This window comes from Erinaceus europaeus, chromosome 2 (assembly GCF_950295315.1).
Source record: "Erinaceus europaeus chromosome 2, mEriEur2.1, whole genome shotgun sequence".
In the NCBI taxonomy this organism is placed as follows: domain Eukaryota; kingdom Metazoa; phylum Chordata; class Mammalia; order Eulipotyphla; family Erinaceidae; genus Erinaceus; species Erinaceus europaeus.
In genome coordinates this window covers 195300460-195316767 of record NC_080163.1, presented here as the reverse complement: position 1 = coordinate 195316767, position 16308 = coordinate 195300460, and the positions used below count along the sequence as shown (strand labels likewise).

The 16308-nt window shown below is 50.8% G+C and overlaps 1 protein-coding gene across 1 annotated transcript; it reads right to left on the bottom strand.

The window, feature by feature from the left end:
* Nucleotides 1-3427: 3427 nt before the first annotated feature.
* Nucleotides 3428-13529, bottom strand: MYPOP (Myb related transcription factor, partner of profilin). The gene is made up of 3 exons (XM_007532191.3): nucleotides 13310-13529; nucleotides 12022-12523; nucleotides 3428-4723 (listed from the first exon to the last, which is right to left on the bottom strand). Exons 2-3 carry the CDS (start codon nucleotides 12455-12457, stop codon nucleotides 4041-4043), a joined length of 1119 nt encoding a protein of 372 aa, XP_007532253.1. The 5' UTR covers nucleotides 12458-12523; nucleotides 13310-13529; the 3' UTR covers nucleotides 3428-4040.
* Nucleotides 13530-16308: the final 2779 nt, after the last annotated feature.

Here is a 16308-nt window from a genome sequence, read left to right as displayed (position 1 = left end):
CAGGTAAGGAGTGGGAGCTTGAACCCAGGTCCTTGCACATGGGTATGTGTGAACTCAACCAGGTGCACCACTCCCGAACAAATAAATGTTAATTTATTTATAGGGGGGTACTATTCAGCTCTGGCTTTTGATGGTGCTGGGGATAGAACCTGCGACCTCAGAGCCTAAGGGATGTCTATTTGCATAACCACTGTACTGTCTTCCCCACTCTATAAATAAATCTCAAATAAAAAGAAGAAAAAAAAAAAGACAAGGACAGAGGCAAACATACCACAACACCAAAGCCTCCCTCTCACCCACCCAGTGCATTAGGGACCTACCTGGCTTGGACCTGAGTTTTGTACATGGCAAGAGGGCACCTTCCCAGGTGAGCTATTTCACTGTCTTCAGCCTTTGTGCCACTCTAGGATAAATGCTGGTGGGAGTCCAGGGTTCTAGCCAGAAGCTGGCTTCAAGGTGATTGGCCTGAGGGCAAGTCCCTGAACATCTCAAGAAAAAGTGGAGATCCTTAGAATGCTTTTCTCCAGGTCCCTTCAGGTTACAATGCAAATAGGCAAATAAGTGTTCAGCTTGGTGCCAGGGCCAGGAAAGAAGTGCCAAACGTAGTTATTGTTTTCCAAGCTGCCTGTTAATGAAAAGATCCAGCCTGTGTTCTGTGCTGGGCAAAACAGTATTTGTGCCCTGTCCTGCTCAGATTCAGCCTGGCCAGAGGCAGTTTACTTTAATTTACTAAAATGAGGCAGGGGAGCTAGCACAAGTTTCATAGAAGATTTTCATGCCCCAGGTTCAATTCCCAGGACAGTCATAAGCCAGATCTGAGCAGTGTTCTGGTTAAAGCAAACAAAAGTAATTAAAAATTATTATTAAAGATTTACAAATGATAAAGGGAAAGAGGGAAGCAGCACATTATTCTGATGGGGATCAAAATTGGGACCTTGGGAGTCAGGCGGTAGCACAGAGGGTTAAGTGCAGGTGGCACAAAGCATAAGGATCCCAGTTTGAGCCCCTGGCTGGCTCCCCACCTGCAGGGGAGTCGCTTCTCAAGCGGTGAAGCAGGTCTACAGGTGTCTATTTTTCTCTCCCCCTCTGTCTTCCCCTCCTCTCTCCATTTCTCTCTGTCCTATCCAACAACAATGACATCAATAATAACTACAACAATAAAACAAGGGCAACCAATAAATATTTATAAAAAAAAAATTGGGACCTTGGCTTTATCCACTGTGCCACTGAAAGGCTTATTTAACTGCACCCCCCCCCCCAATTTCTAGGAACGAGGGGCTACCAAGAGTGAGGTCCCAAGTTCTCAGATACCTGTCACAGGGACATGTTATAGTATGTGAAGGTCAAGTGGTGGAACCTGGTTGAATGCACGTTATAATGTACAAGGACTTACGCTGAAGCCCCTCGTTCCCACCAGCATGGGGAAAACCTCACAAGTGGTGAAGCAGAGCTGCAGGTCTCTCTCCCCTCCCCCTCTCAATTTCCTTCTATTCAATAAAATTCCAGTATTAAACAATTGTATTATGTGATACTTGTTTTATAAATCATTATTTCCTCTAATAAAGTGACTTTAATATAAAAAGGGGGTGGTGTGTGGGGGGAACTATTTTTCAAGTATATTAGAGCTGAGACCTGAAAAATAAAATAGGAAGTGCCAGAAATTGAATCCAGGGCTTCATACAAGGGTGTACAGCCTCCCACCGAGTTACAATCCCAGCCCCCACACTCTAGAAATTCTGTGCCCACTTAGCAGATGAGGAATGCACACTTCCCCCCATCCCCAGCATGACTGGCAGGGCCAAACCAGGGAGTGAGTGAGGTCTGAGTCCAGGTGGTGGTGGTGAACCAGGTACTACAGCAGGGTTGGGAGCAAAAGAAGAAAGCAGAGGGCTGGAAGACAGCTTACCCCATACACAGGGTACACCTTACCATGAGTTGGAGCCCTGGTACCACACAAGAACAGCATGGATGGCACCAGGGGAAGCCCCGAGGACAGTGAAACACAGCTGACATCTTTTTCACATATGTGAAAATATATGTATCTTTTTTTGCTATATATTCTTTTTAAAAACTTCTTCGCCTCCAGGGTTATTGCTGGGGGCTCGGTGCCTGCACGATGAATCCACTGCTCCTGGAGATTTTTCTCATTTTGTTGCCCTTGTTGTTGCCATTGCTGTTGTTGTTGTCGGACAGGACAGAGAGAAATGGAGAGAGGGAAAGACAGAGAGGGGGAGAGAAAGACAGACACCTGCAGACCTGCTTCACCGCCTGTGAAGTGACTGCCCTGCAAGTGGGGAGCCAGGGGCTCGAACCAGGATCTTTGCATGGGTCCTTGCGCTTGGCGCTTTGTGTGCTTATTAACCCGCTGCGGTACCACCCAGCCCCCAAAACTTTTCTTTAAAATACATTCATTTAGTGGTCCAGGAGATGTTGCAGTGGATAAAGCATTGGACTCTCAAACATGAGGTCCTGAGTTCAATCCCTGGCAGCACATGTACCAGAGTGACGTCTGGTTCTGGTTCTGTCTCTCTCTCTCTCCTCCTGTCTTTTTCATTAATAAACAAATAAAATCTTAAAAAAACAATAAGTAAAATAAAAAATAAAAAACAATTTATTAGATAGAAATTGAGAGGGAAAGGAGGGAGAAAGAGGGAGAAAAATAAAGACACTTGCAGTAATGTTTTCAACACTTGTGAAGGCTCCTTCCTGCAGGTGGAAACTAGGGCCTTGAGACACATCCTTGTACAGGGTAACATGAGTGAACCACTACCTGAAATATCCACTATTCCTCAAACAGTGGGATCCTGCAAGCATGTCCGAGGACTCAGCACTATTAAAAAGGTGAAATTTTTGCCTTCATCTATCTATACCTTAGATAACTGAAGACTCCTGTTTGTTTGTTTGTTTGTTTTGTTTTTTGTTTTCCCAGAGCATTGTTCAGCTCCGGCTTGTGGTGGTTCAGGGGATTTAACCTAAGTCTTCAAAGCCTCAGCCTTCAAAGTCTATTGCATAACCACTGTACTATCTGCCCCTGCCCAAGCCTCCCGTTCTTTCAGGGACACTATGAAAATAATTACAGGACACACAGAAAAGCAGGCTCGCCCTGGTGTAGGGAGTGAGGAGTTCTAGAAAGGACTTCTCTTTTCTTTTCCCACTAGAGCACCACCTGAGATCTCAAGAGCCCTAGGCATGCCAAGTCTTTTGCAGAATCACTGTGTTCAATCTCTCCAGGCCTGGAAAGGACTGTTTTGCTCAGCATTTGCATGCTGAGGAATAAAGTTGGAACACAGGACTCGCTGGTCAAAGAAGGGGGAAAATATGGCTGGAAAGCTCCCCATCTGCCCACCTCTGGCTTCTGCCTGTGCAGGGATGGGCAAAGGTAGGTGCTGGAACCCCAGGCCTGTCTCAGACAGAGCGCCCAAGTAACTGTATTAAAAATAGGTTTATTGATATCTTGTCACCTCTGGGGAGAGGGATGGGTAGAGCTTGGGAGGGCAGGGCCTCCTGGGGGAGACAGAGGGACCAAACTGCATGAACCCCCTCACCCCACCCAAGGGAACAGACTACCCTCTTTGTCACCCATGTTCTGCTTTGTCTCACAGCTCCCACCCTCTCCAAATTCTGGGTTGGGGCAGGTGGGGGAAGGTCCCCAGGGTCGATTCATTCAAGTCAAGGCCAGGAGATTATCAGGGAAGGGGATGGGGAGGGGTGCGGACCCCATAGGTCCTCCCCATTACCCACGAAGGGGCAATCATAATAAATAATGTTAAAACTGATGGCTTAGAAGTCAAGGTTAAGGGAAGCAGCCAGGCAGGCAGCGCTCAACTGGAGAAAGGGCTTGGGGAGAGGAGGGGGCACCCATCCGTGAGGCCCTCCCCCCACCCAGAATCAGGCACTAACTAGGATAGGGAGCCGGGGGTGCTGGTGGCCCTGCAGCAGGGAGCTGGGGTGAAGCTGGGGTAGGGAGGGGGCATGGTTCTCTCTGAGGGGCAAAGCAGGGAGGGGGCTGAGGGGTGGCCAGGGAAGCAGGATGGCCGGCGTCATGGAGTTTTCCATCGCCCCCGCCTCTTCCGGGTAGGGAAGCCTTTCCTCCTCTTGTGTGGGGGGGACTCATGGAGAGGCATTGGAGCTGGGGGTGGCCGGAGAGCCCCCTCCTCGCTTTGAGGGGTGATGATCACCCCCCTGGCAGCCACCACAGCCCCATCCACAACAGCAGCCACCACAGACACGGGCTCAGGGTTCATCTCCACCTTGGGGGCAGGTGCAGGCAGGACCGGCCGGGCTGGAGGAGGCGCAGGTGCTGCTGGGGGCAGTGGGGAGGCCATCGGGTCTGCTGGGGTTCCAGGCAGCAAGGGCAGCAGGGCGCTGAGGGCCTCACTCAGCTTGGTCAGTCCCTGCCGGAGGGTGCCCGCCAGCTCCCTGATGGCATTGGCAGTCTCCTGCTGGGCCCGCAGGAAGTCCAGGGAGGCATCTGGGGCCGAGGGCACTGGCGGTGGCAGTGGAAGGGGTGGGGGGCTGGGGGACGAGGGGGCCACCTGGACCTGCTGAGGGGGCTGGGGTGGTGGAGACAGGGCCAGGCCGGGCAGCTGGACCGTCTGCAGGGCTGGAGGGGGCGAGGACTCACGCTCCTTGGGCAGCGGGCAGCCCCCTTCCTGGGGCGTGCAAGAGGCTTGGGGCCAGGGCTGGGGGCTCCCGGAGGCCCCCTTGCTGTGGGCTGGTGTATCTGTGGAGAGAACAGAGAAGATGAGGGGTGTATGACACCCACAATTCTTTTTTTTAATATTTTATTTATTTATTAATGAGAAAGATAGGAGGAGGCAGAAAAAGAACCAGACATGACTCTGGTACATGTGTTGCCAGGGATTGAACTCAGGACCTCATGCTTGAGAGTCCAGTGCTTTATCCACTGCACCATCTCCTAGACCACTTTTTTTTTTTAACAGAACACTGCTCAGCTCTAGTTTATGGTTGTGTGTGTGGGGGGGTTTGAACCTGGGACTTTGGAGCCTCAGGCACATGCATGAAAACTTTTTTCTTTCTTATTTTTTAGATCATTAAAATATTTTATTTGTTATTGGATAGAGACAGTGAAATTGACAGGGGAGGGGTAAATAGCGAGGGAGAAAGACAGAACTACATCTGCAGCCCTACTTGACCACTTGTGAAGCTTTTCCCCCAGCAGGTGGGGACCAGGGGCTTGAACCTGGGTCCTTGTGCACTGTAATGTGTGCCCTTAAATAGGTACACCACTATTTGGCCCTGCTATTTTAATTATTTTAGTGAGAGACCTATGAGAGAAAGAAAGATATATATATATATATATATATATATATATATATATATAGAGAGAGAGAGAGAGAGAGAGAGAGAGAGAGAGACACCAGAACACTGCTCAGCTTTGGCTGATGGTGGTGCTGGGGAGTGAACTGGGAACTCAGAGCTTTAGGTATGAGAGTCTTTTATATAGCCGCCATGCTATTTCCCTAGCCCTTTTATTTATTATTTATTTTTTATTAAAGATTTTATTTATTTATTAATGAGGAAGATAGGAGGAAAGAGAAAGAACCAGACATCACTCTGGCACATGTGCTGCTGGGGATCGAACTCAGGACCTCATGCTTGAGAGTCCAAAGCTTTACCACTGCGCCATCTCCCGGACCACTTTTAAAGATTTTTTCAAACTTTATTTAAATTAGATAAGACAGAGAAATTGAGAGGGGAGAGGGAGATAGAGGGAAAGTGAGACAGAAAAAAATCTGCTTATGAAGCTTTTTCCCTGTAGGTGGGGACTGGGGCTTGAACCTGGGCCCTTGCACATGATAACATATGTACTTAACCAGGTGCACCACTGCCCAGACTCCTCCTTTTCTTTCCTAAAATAGAGACAGAAAGAGAGAGAGGAACTATAGCACTGAAGCTTCCTTCAGTGCAGCAGGGGGGCCAGATTTGGATCTGCTTGTTTATTTAACTTCATAGGGTAGAGAAATTGAGAGGGAAGGGGGAGACAGAAGAAAGAAGAGAGTGGTCCGGGAGGTGGCGCAGTGGATAAAGCACTGGATTCTCAAGCATGAGGTCCTGAGTTCAATCCCCGGCAGCACATGTACCAGGGTGATGTCTGGTTCTGTCTTTACTCCTTTCTCATTAATAAATAAACAAAATCTTAAAAAAAAAAAAAGAGGGAAGAGAAAGACAGCTAAAGCACTACCTTCACCGCTCGTGAAGTTTCCCCACAGGTCAGGGTGGCTGTTTACACATGGGAACATGTACACTCAACCAGGTGTGTCAACGCCCAGCCCCAGGATCGGATCCATTTGTGGATGGATCTCTTCCTGACCTTAGTTCCACCAGGTGGGGCTGTCCTTTTCCTGTTTACCCAGCTTCTATTATGATACCTGTTACATTTTTCTATTCTTCAAAGAGAAACAAAAGACAGTGGCATCCTAGGAACCAGCATGGAAGGGCAAGTCACTGGCTCTGGTAGCTACCAGCCCAGAGCTCCCTGCAAAGGGACAGTGTTGTCTATCCCCAGGGAGGCCGCAGGGATCCCTTTCCTGCCCTGGCGCCAGTGCGCATGTGTGTGTACACACACACACACACACACACACACACACACACACACACACACACACCATTCCTGTACCAGGTTGTCTGGGCACTCCCTTTGTCCTGGCCCCTGGCCAGCTCTGGAGCTCCCACCCCAGATAAGTCTACCTGAGCTTTTGTCTCAAAAACAGCCTGTCCCCTCCAGCCCTGAATGCTGGGGCCCCAGCTGCCAGGCTGGGATGGGAGAAGAGGGGGAAACTGGGAAAGGTGAGAAGGGGAGCTGACAACCACTAGACCTGTTCCCAGCCAGGTCCTGGAGGGGAGGGGAGTTGGGGAGTGTGGGGAGATAGCTAAAAGGCTGCTCCTCCCCCTCCTCCTCCTCTACTGCACTCAGTCCTCCATCACTGGGGGGGTAGTGGGTGCAATCATTATTGGCCCACTTTGCAACTGTGGTGACTCAGGCCCAGAAAGATGTCACCATGCTAGCGAATGGCAGAGAGGGCTAAGAGGGGCTTGAGCCTAGCTGGGGTCCAGAGTGGGGAGTGCCAGGGTCTTATACAAGCAAAGTGAGTGTTCTACCTCTGTGCTACATCCCTGGCCAGAGCCCTCACTTTTAACCATTCCTTGATAGTAGACTATAGCTGGCAAAATAGCTCACCTGGAGTGCACACCTGCTTGGCCTTGTGTGTGACCCAGGTTCAAGCCCGGCTCCCACTGCAGAGGGAGAAGCTTCAGTGCGGTGGTGCCTTTCTCTCTCTCCCCGTCTCTATCTGAAAAACTCAGTCCAGAAAAAGGAAGAAGAGAAGAAGGTGGAGGAAAAGGAGGAGAAGGAAGGAGGAGGAGAATAACTCAAGAGTAATGAGGCCCCAGCAATGACAAAAAAAAAAACAAACGTAAAGAAAGAAAGGTCAGGGGGCAGGTGTGGTGCACCTGGTTAAGCACACACATTCCAGTGTGCGAGGAACTGGGTTCAAGTCCCTGGTTCCCTCCTGCAGGGGGAAAGCTTCATGAGTGGTGAAGCAGGGCTGCAGGTGTCTTTCTGTCTCTTTCTGTCTTTCCCTCCTCTCTCAATTTCTGTCTCTATCCAATAGTAAATAAATTAATAAATAAAAAGATTTTTTTTTTTTGAAAGTTGAATCTTTGATAAGAGGCTATGGGCCCAAGGATGTAGGAACTACAGTCTCTTGAAAATATATCTTTTTAGGGACCAGGCGGTGGTGCACCTGGTTAAGTGCACAATTACAGTGCACAAGGACCCAGGTTCAAGCCCCTAGTCCCCACCTGCAGGGAGGAAGCTTCCCAAGTAGTGAAGTATAGATGCAGGTGTCTTTCTGTCTTTTTTCTCTCTCTATCTCCCCTCCCCTTTCAGTTTCTCTGTCTCTATCCAATAATAAGTAAATAAAAATATTAAAAGAAAAAAGAAAATATATCTTTTTAGACATTGGGCAGGGGAGATATCACAGTGGAAATACAGAGATTCTCTTACCGAAGGCTACTACAAAATCCCAGGGTCAACATCCCCAGCCACTCCTTACCACCATCACCATCACCACCATCACCAACTAAAGCTTAGCAGTGCTCTGGTTTAAAAAAAAAAAAAAAGTTTTTCTAGCTCCTTGAGTAAAAAGGTTGTGGGCAACACACTTTGTCATTCACGTGGACCTGGATTCAAGCCCTCGGCCAGCACATGGGAGTGCCATGAAGGAGGCAAGCTTTGGGGGTGGCTGGTGGCACACCTGGTTGAGCACACATTACCAGGAGCAAGGACCTGGGTTCGAACCCTTGCTTCTCACCTATGGGGGGAAGCTTCATGAGTGGTGAAAGCAGGTCTTCAGCTGTTCCTCTCTCTCTTTTCAATTTCTCTCCTATTTCATTAAAAAAAAAAAAAAAAAGAAAGGGAAGGAAGGGAAGGAAGCTTCAAGAGGGGTGGAACAGGGTTGTGGTGTTGTCTTTTCTTCTTGCTTCCTTTCCTCTTTACCACATATCCTCTATCAAAGGAAAACAAATCAAAACAAAACAAACAAAAAAAAGGAGTCAAATAAGCAGTGAAATCTTGCAGGCAAGAAACCCGCAGGGGGGAAAAACTTGGGTACAAAAAGAAGGGGGGTAGTAGGGCAAAGGGGGGAGAAAGGACCCAGGCTTCAGGTCCACAGGGTTCATGCAAAGGTCACCATGACAGAGTGAAAATCATATTTATTTTAAAATATATTATTTATTTGTTGGATAGAAACAAAGAGGAATTGGGAGTCGGGCGGTGCCGCAGTGGGTTAAGCGCACGTGGCGCAAAGCGCAGGGACGGGCGTAAGGATCCCGGTTTGAGCCCCCGGCTCCCCACCTGCAGGGGAGTCGCTTCACAGGCGGTGAAGCAGGTCTGCAGGTGTCTGTCTTTCTCTCCCCTCTCTCTCTGTCTTCCCCTCCTCTCTCCATTTCTCTCTGTCCTATCCAACAACAAAGCAACGTCAACAATGGCAATAATAACCGCAACGAGGCTGCAACAACTAGGGCAACAAAAAGGGGGGAAAATGGCCTCCAGGAGCGGTGGATTCATGGTGCAGACACCGAGCCCAGCAATAACCCTGGAGGAAAAAAAAAAAGAAACAAAGAGGAATTGAGGGAGATAGAGAGAAAGAAAGACAGACATCTGTAGCCCTGCTTCGCCACTCAGGAAGCTTCATCCCTGCGGGGGGGGGGGGGGGGGGCTGGGGGCTTGAACCCCAGTCTTTGTGCATAGGACCGTGTATTTCACCTGCCCCACCATTATTTACAACCACTAGGACTGTAAGAACACATGTGTGCAAGCACAGGATCAGGTGGTCTCCTAACAGACCACCTCCCCTCAGGTTAGCACAGGGAGAAAGAAGCAGTGCCTTAGCTGATTTAGCTAAGCTGGCTCAGATACAGGCTCTGTAGAGACATCTCAGGCTGCCCCAGGTCCTGCCCCCCTGCTTCAGTCAGAGCATTTGTCTGTTAAGACTCTTACAAGGAGGTAATCTCATGAGGAGATTTCAGTCCAGGATGCAGTCAGCACACAACCGCCCAGGGCTTTTGTGGTGTGAAGCTTCCTCTAGCTAGTGTTCCCCCTGCTACCCACTGGGTTCAACCTCAAATCTTACCTCCACAGAGAAGGTCCCCTTCCTTACTTCCATTTGCTATCTTCTCCCCCAAAAGATAATTTTATGTATTTTAAAAAGTTATTTATTTTTTATATTTATTTACTTATTTTACCTTTTGTTACCGTTGTTTTTTTATTGTTGTTGTAGTTATTATTGTTGTTGTCATTGTTGGATAGGACAGAGAGAAATGGAGAGAGGAGGGGAAGACAGAGGGGGAGAGAAAGACAGACACCTGCAGACCTGCTTCACCGCCTGTGAAGTGGCTCCTCTGCAGGTGGGGAGCCAGGGGCTCAAGCCAGGATCCTCCAGTCCTTGCGCTTCGTGCCATGTGCTAAAAAAAATTATTTATTTAATAGAAACAAAAATCAATGGGGAAAGGGGAGACACCTGTAACACTGCTTCACCAGTGGTGAAGCTTGCCCCCTGCAGGTTGGGGCCTGGGATTTGAAACCGGGTCTTGTGAGCTTTGTAAAATGTGAACTTGGATCGCCAGCCCGGCTAGCTCAGTCAGTAAAATGTGAACTTGGCCAGGCGGTGGCGCATCTGGTGAAGTGTAGACATTATAGTGCGCAAGGACCTAGGTTCAAGCCGGTGGTCGCCACCTGCAGGGGTGAAGCTTCACAAATGGTGAAGCAGGGCGTCTTTCCCTCTCTTTCCTTCTCTCTACCTTCCCTTCCCCTCTCAATTTCTCTCCAGCTCTACCCAATAGTAAATAAGTAAATAAATATTTTAAAAATAATAAAAACTAAAAGTGGCCAGGTGGTGGCGCACCCGGTTAAGTGTACACATTACAGTGCACAAAGACCCAGGTTCACTATCCTGGTCCCCACCTGCAGGGGGAAATTTTCATGATAGTGAACCAGTGCTGTAGGTATCTTTCTCCTTCTCTTTCTCTCAATTTCTGTCTCTATCCAATAATAAATAAGTAAAAATATTTATAAAAAGATAAAATGTGCACTCTGCCAAGTGTGCCAACCATCACCCAGCCCCTAAAACCTAATTTTAGTGGGCTATGAAATGGAGCAGTGGATAAAGTATTGTACTCTCAAGGATGAGGTCTTACCTGTTTCGGAGACTCATGCGTTACAATAATTTTTGCTAAGGTAGAATTAAGTTAGAATGTATTAAGGGGCCCGATAGTGGCATACCTGGTTGAAAGCACCATGTTACTATGTGTAAGGACCTGAGCTCAAGGCCCTGGTGTAGGGAGGAAGCTTACAGCAGGGCTGCAGGTGTCTGTCTCTTTCCCTCTTTTTTTTTATTTAAATTTTAAAAAATATTTATTTTCCCTTTTGTTGCCCGTTTTAATTATTGTTGTAGTTATTATTGTTGGTGTTGTCTTTGTTAGATAGGACAGAGAGAAATGGAGAGAGGAGGGGAAGACGGTGAGGGGGAGAGAAAGATAGACACCTGCAGACCTGCTTCACCGCCTGTGAAGCGACTCCCCTGCAGGTGGGGAGCCGGGGGTTCGAACTGGGATCCTTACGCTGGTCCTTGCGCTTCGTGCCACCTGCGCTTAACCCGCTGCGCTACCACCCGACTCCCTCTCTTTCCCTCTTTATTTCCCCTTTTCTGCTCAACTGTGCTCTATCCAGTAATAAATAAAAACCTTAAAAATAAAATAGCTTTAAAAGAAAAGATAAAGAGGGAGAGAGACACCTTCATTACTGATTCACTATCATTAAATTTATCATAGTAACAGTACATGCAGTTAATCAGCTCTGACACCACCTGGCCCCACTGAAGTCTTTTTTGCATAACCATTATGCTGTCTCCCCAGCCATCATCATCATAATAACTAGATATTATTATTTTTATTTATTCCCTTTTGTTGCCCTTGTTGTTGTTATTGTTGTTGTTATTGATGTTGTCGTTGCTGGATAGGCCAGAGAGAAATGGAGAGAGGAGGGGAAGACAGAGAGGGGAGAGAAAGACAGACACCTACAGGACCTGCCTCACAGCCTGTGCACTGCAGGTGGGGAGCCGGAAGCTCGAACCGGGATCCTTAAGCTGGTCCTTGCACTTTGTGCCACCTGCACTTAACCTGCTGAGCTACCGCCCGACTCCCAATAACTAGATATTATTATTATTGTCATTGTTTATATCAGAGTACTGGTTAATGCTGATGCTGGGGATTGAACCTGTGATCTCAGAGCCTCATGCACGAGTGTCTCTTTGCAGAGGCATTATACTACCGTCTCCACCCGAGATTCACCTTTCTGAGCCTCAGTTTTTGCAAGGTGTCAAGGGGGCAGCCGGCAGCACCCACTCTGCAGGGTGGTGGTGAGGATGGAAGGTCTGGGTGGTGAGGGGCTCGCTGCAGCGCCGCCCCGTAGAGCCTCCCGAGCCCGGGAGGCGCACTCACCCGCGCGGCGCTCCTCCCTGCGCTCCTCGGAGCTCGGGGCCTGCGGCTGCGAGGGGGCGGCCACGCCCGGGCCCAGGATGGCGAAGATGGTCTCCTCCTCGGCCGAGAAGGCGTCCTCGGCGGCGGGCCCCGCGCCCTGCGTGGAGTGCGGCACCCGGGCCAGCTTCTCCTTGGTGCGGCGCTTGAAGTCGTTCCAGCGCTTCTGCACCTCCTGGCCGGTGCGCTTCCAGCTGGTGATGCGGTTGATCTGCGCGGCGATGCCGTCCCACACGCGCCGCCGCTCGGCCACGCTCACCCGACGGCTCTGCGCGCCGTACAGCTGCGGGTAGTGGGCGCGCACCTCCCGGATCAGGATCTGGTTCTCCTCGAAGGAGAAGCGCGGCTTCCGCAGCCGGGTGGTCTCTTCAGTCTCGCCCGCCGCCGCCGCCGAGGCCATGGCGCCCCCCGACGCCGCCGCCGCCGGCCGACCGCCTGGTGCATGGAGGGGTGGGGGGCGCCGGCGCTGCGGGACAGGGCGCACGGCTCTGGCGGGGCTGCTGGGGGCTCGGAGTCCCGGCACCGCCCGCCCCGCCCCGGACACCGGCTCCGGGGGGTCCCCGGTCCCGGCCCCGGCCCCGGCGGAGCTCCCGGGCTCCGCGCCCGGCAAGGAGGAGTGGAGGGCGGTGGGGGGCAGGGTGGGGAGAGGTGGAGGGAATCCGGGAGAAAGGGAGGGCGGGGGAGGCGAGGGGGTGTCCGCCGGAGTTAGAGGAGAACCCGGGCATGGGGGAAGGCGAGCTGGAAGGAGAATGTGGGGTGTCTCCAGGGTCGAGATGCAGCAAAGACTGGGGGGTCTGGGGGAGGGTGTCTCCCGGGTCGAGATGCTCAAGAGGAAGATGCGGCAAAGATTGGGGGTCGGGGGCGGGGTGTCTCCCGGGTCGAGATGCTCAAAGGGAAGATGCAGCAGATTGGGGGTCGAGGGGGGTTGCATCTGGGAGCACGGAAGCGCTCCGGGCTTCTGCAGAAACAGGACTAGCTCGGGATGAAAGGGGGGGTCCCCGAAGGGGTTCCCCAAAGAGTAAGTTGGGGGAGGGGAGGATCTGGACCTCGGAGGAATCGGAACTCTTTTTAAATATGTGGGAGGGGGGGCTTAGGGTCTGTGGGAATTATAGGGGGTGTCTAAGGACTACCAGGAATTCAGGGGGCCATGAGGGGGTTTCGGATGAGAAGGGGACAACGGAGGTTACGGGGGACTCTAGGAAGAGTGAGGGTCGCGGAGGGTGGGGACAAAGCCCGGCCGCGAGTCACTCACCGGTGCCGCCGCAGGCCCCGCCTGCCCGTCGGTCAAGGCTCGGGCTCCTGCGGCCTCTTCTCTCCCCCCGCCCCCTCCCCTCTCTTTCCCTCTCCCCCCCCACCACCTCGAGCCCCGCCCCCGGCGGCTCCGCGAGCCCCGGCGCAGGCGCACATCTCGCCTGTCAGCCCCCTACGCCCAGACCACCGGGAGCTTCACGCCCCACCCACAGCGCAAGCGCAGAATGGCTCTCCACCGGCCTCCGCGAGCACCCCGCGGCTGCGCAGGTTCAACTTTAGCGTTGTGGTCCAGGTCCTAGTCTTCCCGAGACCGCCACTGCGCACGCGCGAAACTTCACCGCACTCAGGCGCTCCCCGGGCTCCCCGGTGCCGGTGGTGGTACCCTAGACTCAGTCCCTGCGCAGGCGCATCCTTGGCGGAGGCGGGAGAAAGAATGGAGAGCGCTCTGGGACCGAGAAGTGTCCCCCCCCCCCCCCCCCCCGCTTTTCGGCCGGTCTTCCAGCACATCCAGTCTTCTCAGTGAGCTCGTGGCTCATTCTCCTGGAGCAAGGAGAGGGAGGAGGCGCTGCAGGGAAGCTCACAGTTTCCATGCCAACTGCGTGGGTGGGGTGGGGGTGGGGTGTAAGGAAGCTTAATGCCGCCCCCTCGTACCCGCCTCTGTGCGGGGTTGCTGCGGTTTTGCAAGCCACCTATAGATTACCCGGAGGGGCAGGGCGCCTGGAGTGATATTGCACCTCAGGCGGGTGCAGTAACCATGACGACTCACCAACCTGCCCACCTTAGTCACCCGCCCCCCGCGCACACAGTGACGCCATGGCTCTGGCGAGGAGGGTGATCCCGGTGCGGGCAGGACTCTGAGCAAAAGCGCAGAGATGGGAATGAATGTAGAACACGGGCTGGGCGAGCCAGCCGTACGGCGGCAGGATGGATGGAGTTCAGTTGGGCGGAGAGATTTGAAGTGTAGCATCCAGCGGATGGTGGTGTGTGTGTGGGTGGGGGGGTTATGTATGACAGAATAGTCAAGGTTATTCGATGAATTAGCTTTATCTGTCTATTCAATTATTTATTAGCTGTCCACGCTGTTTCAGATGTAGATACAGATACAAAATCAACCCTCGTGGAGCTCCCTTTGGAAGAATCGGACAATTAGCCTGAAAAAATAGAGGACAAGCTGGAGGGGGGTGTGTGTGCAGCAGTAGCACACAGGACTTGTATGCGAGAGATTACAGACTTCCCCGTCATCAGCTCAGTGGCGCTCTTATCAGTAATAACAATAATAATAAATATGTGAAGTGGAAAAGTGGCACATATTATCAAGAAAATTAAAGTAGGTAAATTATTGAGCAGTACGGTGTCTGTGTGTGTGTGTGAGAGAGAGAGAGAAAGAGAGAGAGATTGATTTCAGAATACAGTGACTTGAGGAGGCCTCCCAGAGAAGGTGACATTGAATAGAGACAAGAAGGTGAGGGAGCCTGTTTTATCACAGGAATGAGAAGGAAGTCACTGGAGTTGATCTGCAGGGTCTTGTGGGTCCCTGTAAGGACTTTGACCTTTTGGGATCCTAGATTCATTTGGAAGGGTCTGAAGCAGAGGAATGACATGAGTTAAATAAACATTCAAGGGCTGGGGAGATAGCTCAACTGGTAGAGCATTGGACTTGCAAGTCTGAGGCTTCTGGATACATGCTTGGCACAACACGTGCCAGAATAGTGCTTTGGCTTTGTCCTCTCTCTTTCTCCCTCTCCCTCTCTGTCTCACATGAGTTTCTCATATAATAAGTAAAATTAATATTTTTTAAGTTTTTATTTATTTATTAATGAGAAACATAGGAGGAGAGAGAGAGAACGAGGCATCACCCTGATACATGTACTGCTGGGGACTGAACTCAGGACCTCATGTTTGAGAGTCCGATGCTTTATCCACTGCACCACCTCCCGGACCACTAAAATTAATCTTTTTAAAGACATTTGAGGTGAGGGATATAGGTCAGCTGGTGGAGCATTGGACTTGCATACTTGAGGTTCAAGGCTCCACACCTGGTTTTAAGTTTGCAGGAAGTCAGAGGGCAAGGTCACAACCCCAGGGATCCAGGTTCAAGCCCCTGGCTCCCCACCTGCAAGGGGGATGCTTCAAAAGTGGTGAAGTGGGAGTCAGGAGGTAGCGCAGCAGGTTAAGCACACGTGGCACAAAGCGCAAAGACCGGGGTAACCCCAGTTGGAGCCCCTGGCTCCCCACCTGTAGGGGGGTCGCTTCACAGGCAGTGAAGCAGGTCTGCAGGTGTCTATCTTTCCCCCTCTCTGTCTTCCCCTCCTCTCTCTATTTCTCTCTGTCCTATCCAATAACAACATCAATAACAACAACAATAATAACTACAACAACAACAACAAAAAAAAACAAGGGCAACAAAAGGGAAAATAAATTTTAAAAATTTAAAAAGTGGTGAAGCAGGTCTGCAGGTGTCTTTCTTCTCACTCGCTCTTTTTATTGTTTTTATTTATTTTTTGGGTAGAGGCAGCCAGAAATTGAGTGGGAAGGGGGAAATAGAAGGGGAGAGAGACAGAGAGACAACTGCAGAACTGCTTCACCACTTGTGAAGTTTTCACCCTGCAGATGGGGGCCGGGAGCACCAATCTGGGTCCTTGCTCATTGTAACGTGTGCTCAACCAAGTGAACCACCACCTGGCTCTTCTCTGTCCCTCTTTATCTCCCCTCCCGCTCTCAATTTCTCTCCATCCTATCCAATAAAATGGAAAAAATGGCAGCCAGGAGCAGTGGATTCATAGTGCAGGAACTAGCCCTAGTGATAACCCTGGAGGGTAAAAAAAAAAAGAAAGAAAAAAGAATACATTGCTTTGGCATTTCATGAGTGCTGAAGCAGGTCTGTAGGTGTCTCTCATTCTCCCAATCTCCCCATCTCTCTCAGTTTCTCTCTGTTCTATCAAATAAAAAGAAAGAAAAAAAGGGGGGCTGGAATATGGCTGCCAGCAGTGGTAGATTCAT

Bases quoted from the DNA above. Each gene is read 5' to 3' on its own strand.
- MYPOP (XM_007532191.3), bottom strand. From the start codon at position 12,457: ATGGCCTCGGCGGCGGCGGCGGGCGAGACTGAAGAGACCACCCGGCTG. The intron at 4,724-12,021 runs GTGAGTGCGCCT...TTCTCTCCACAG, and splicing joins CAGGGAGGAGCGCCGCGCGG to ATACACCAGCCCACAGCAAG.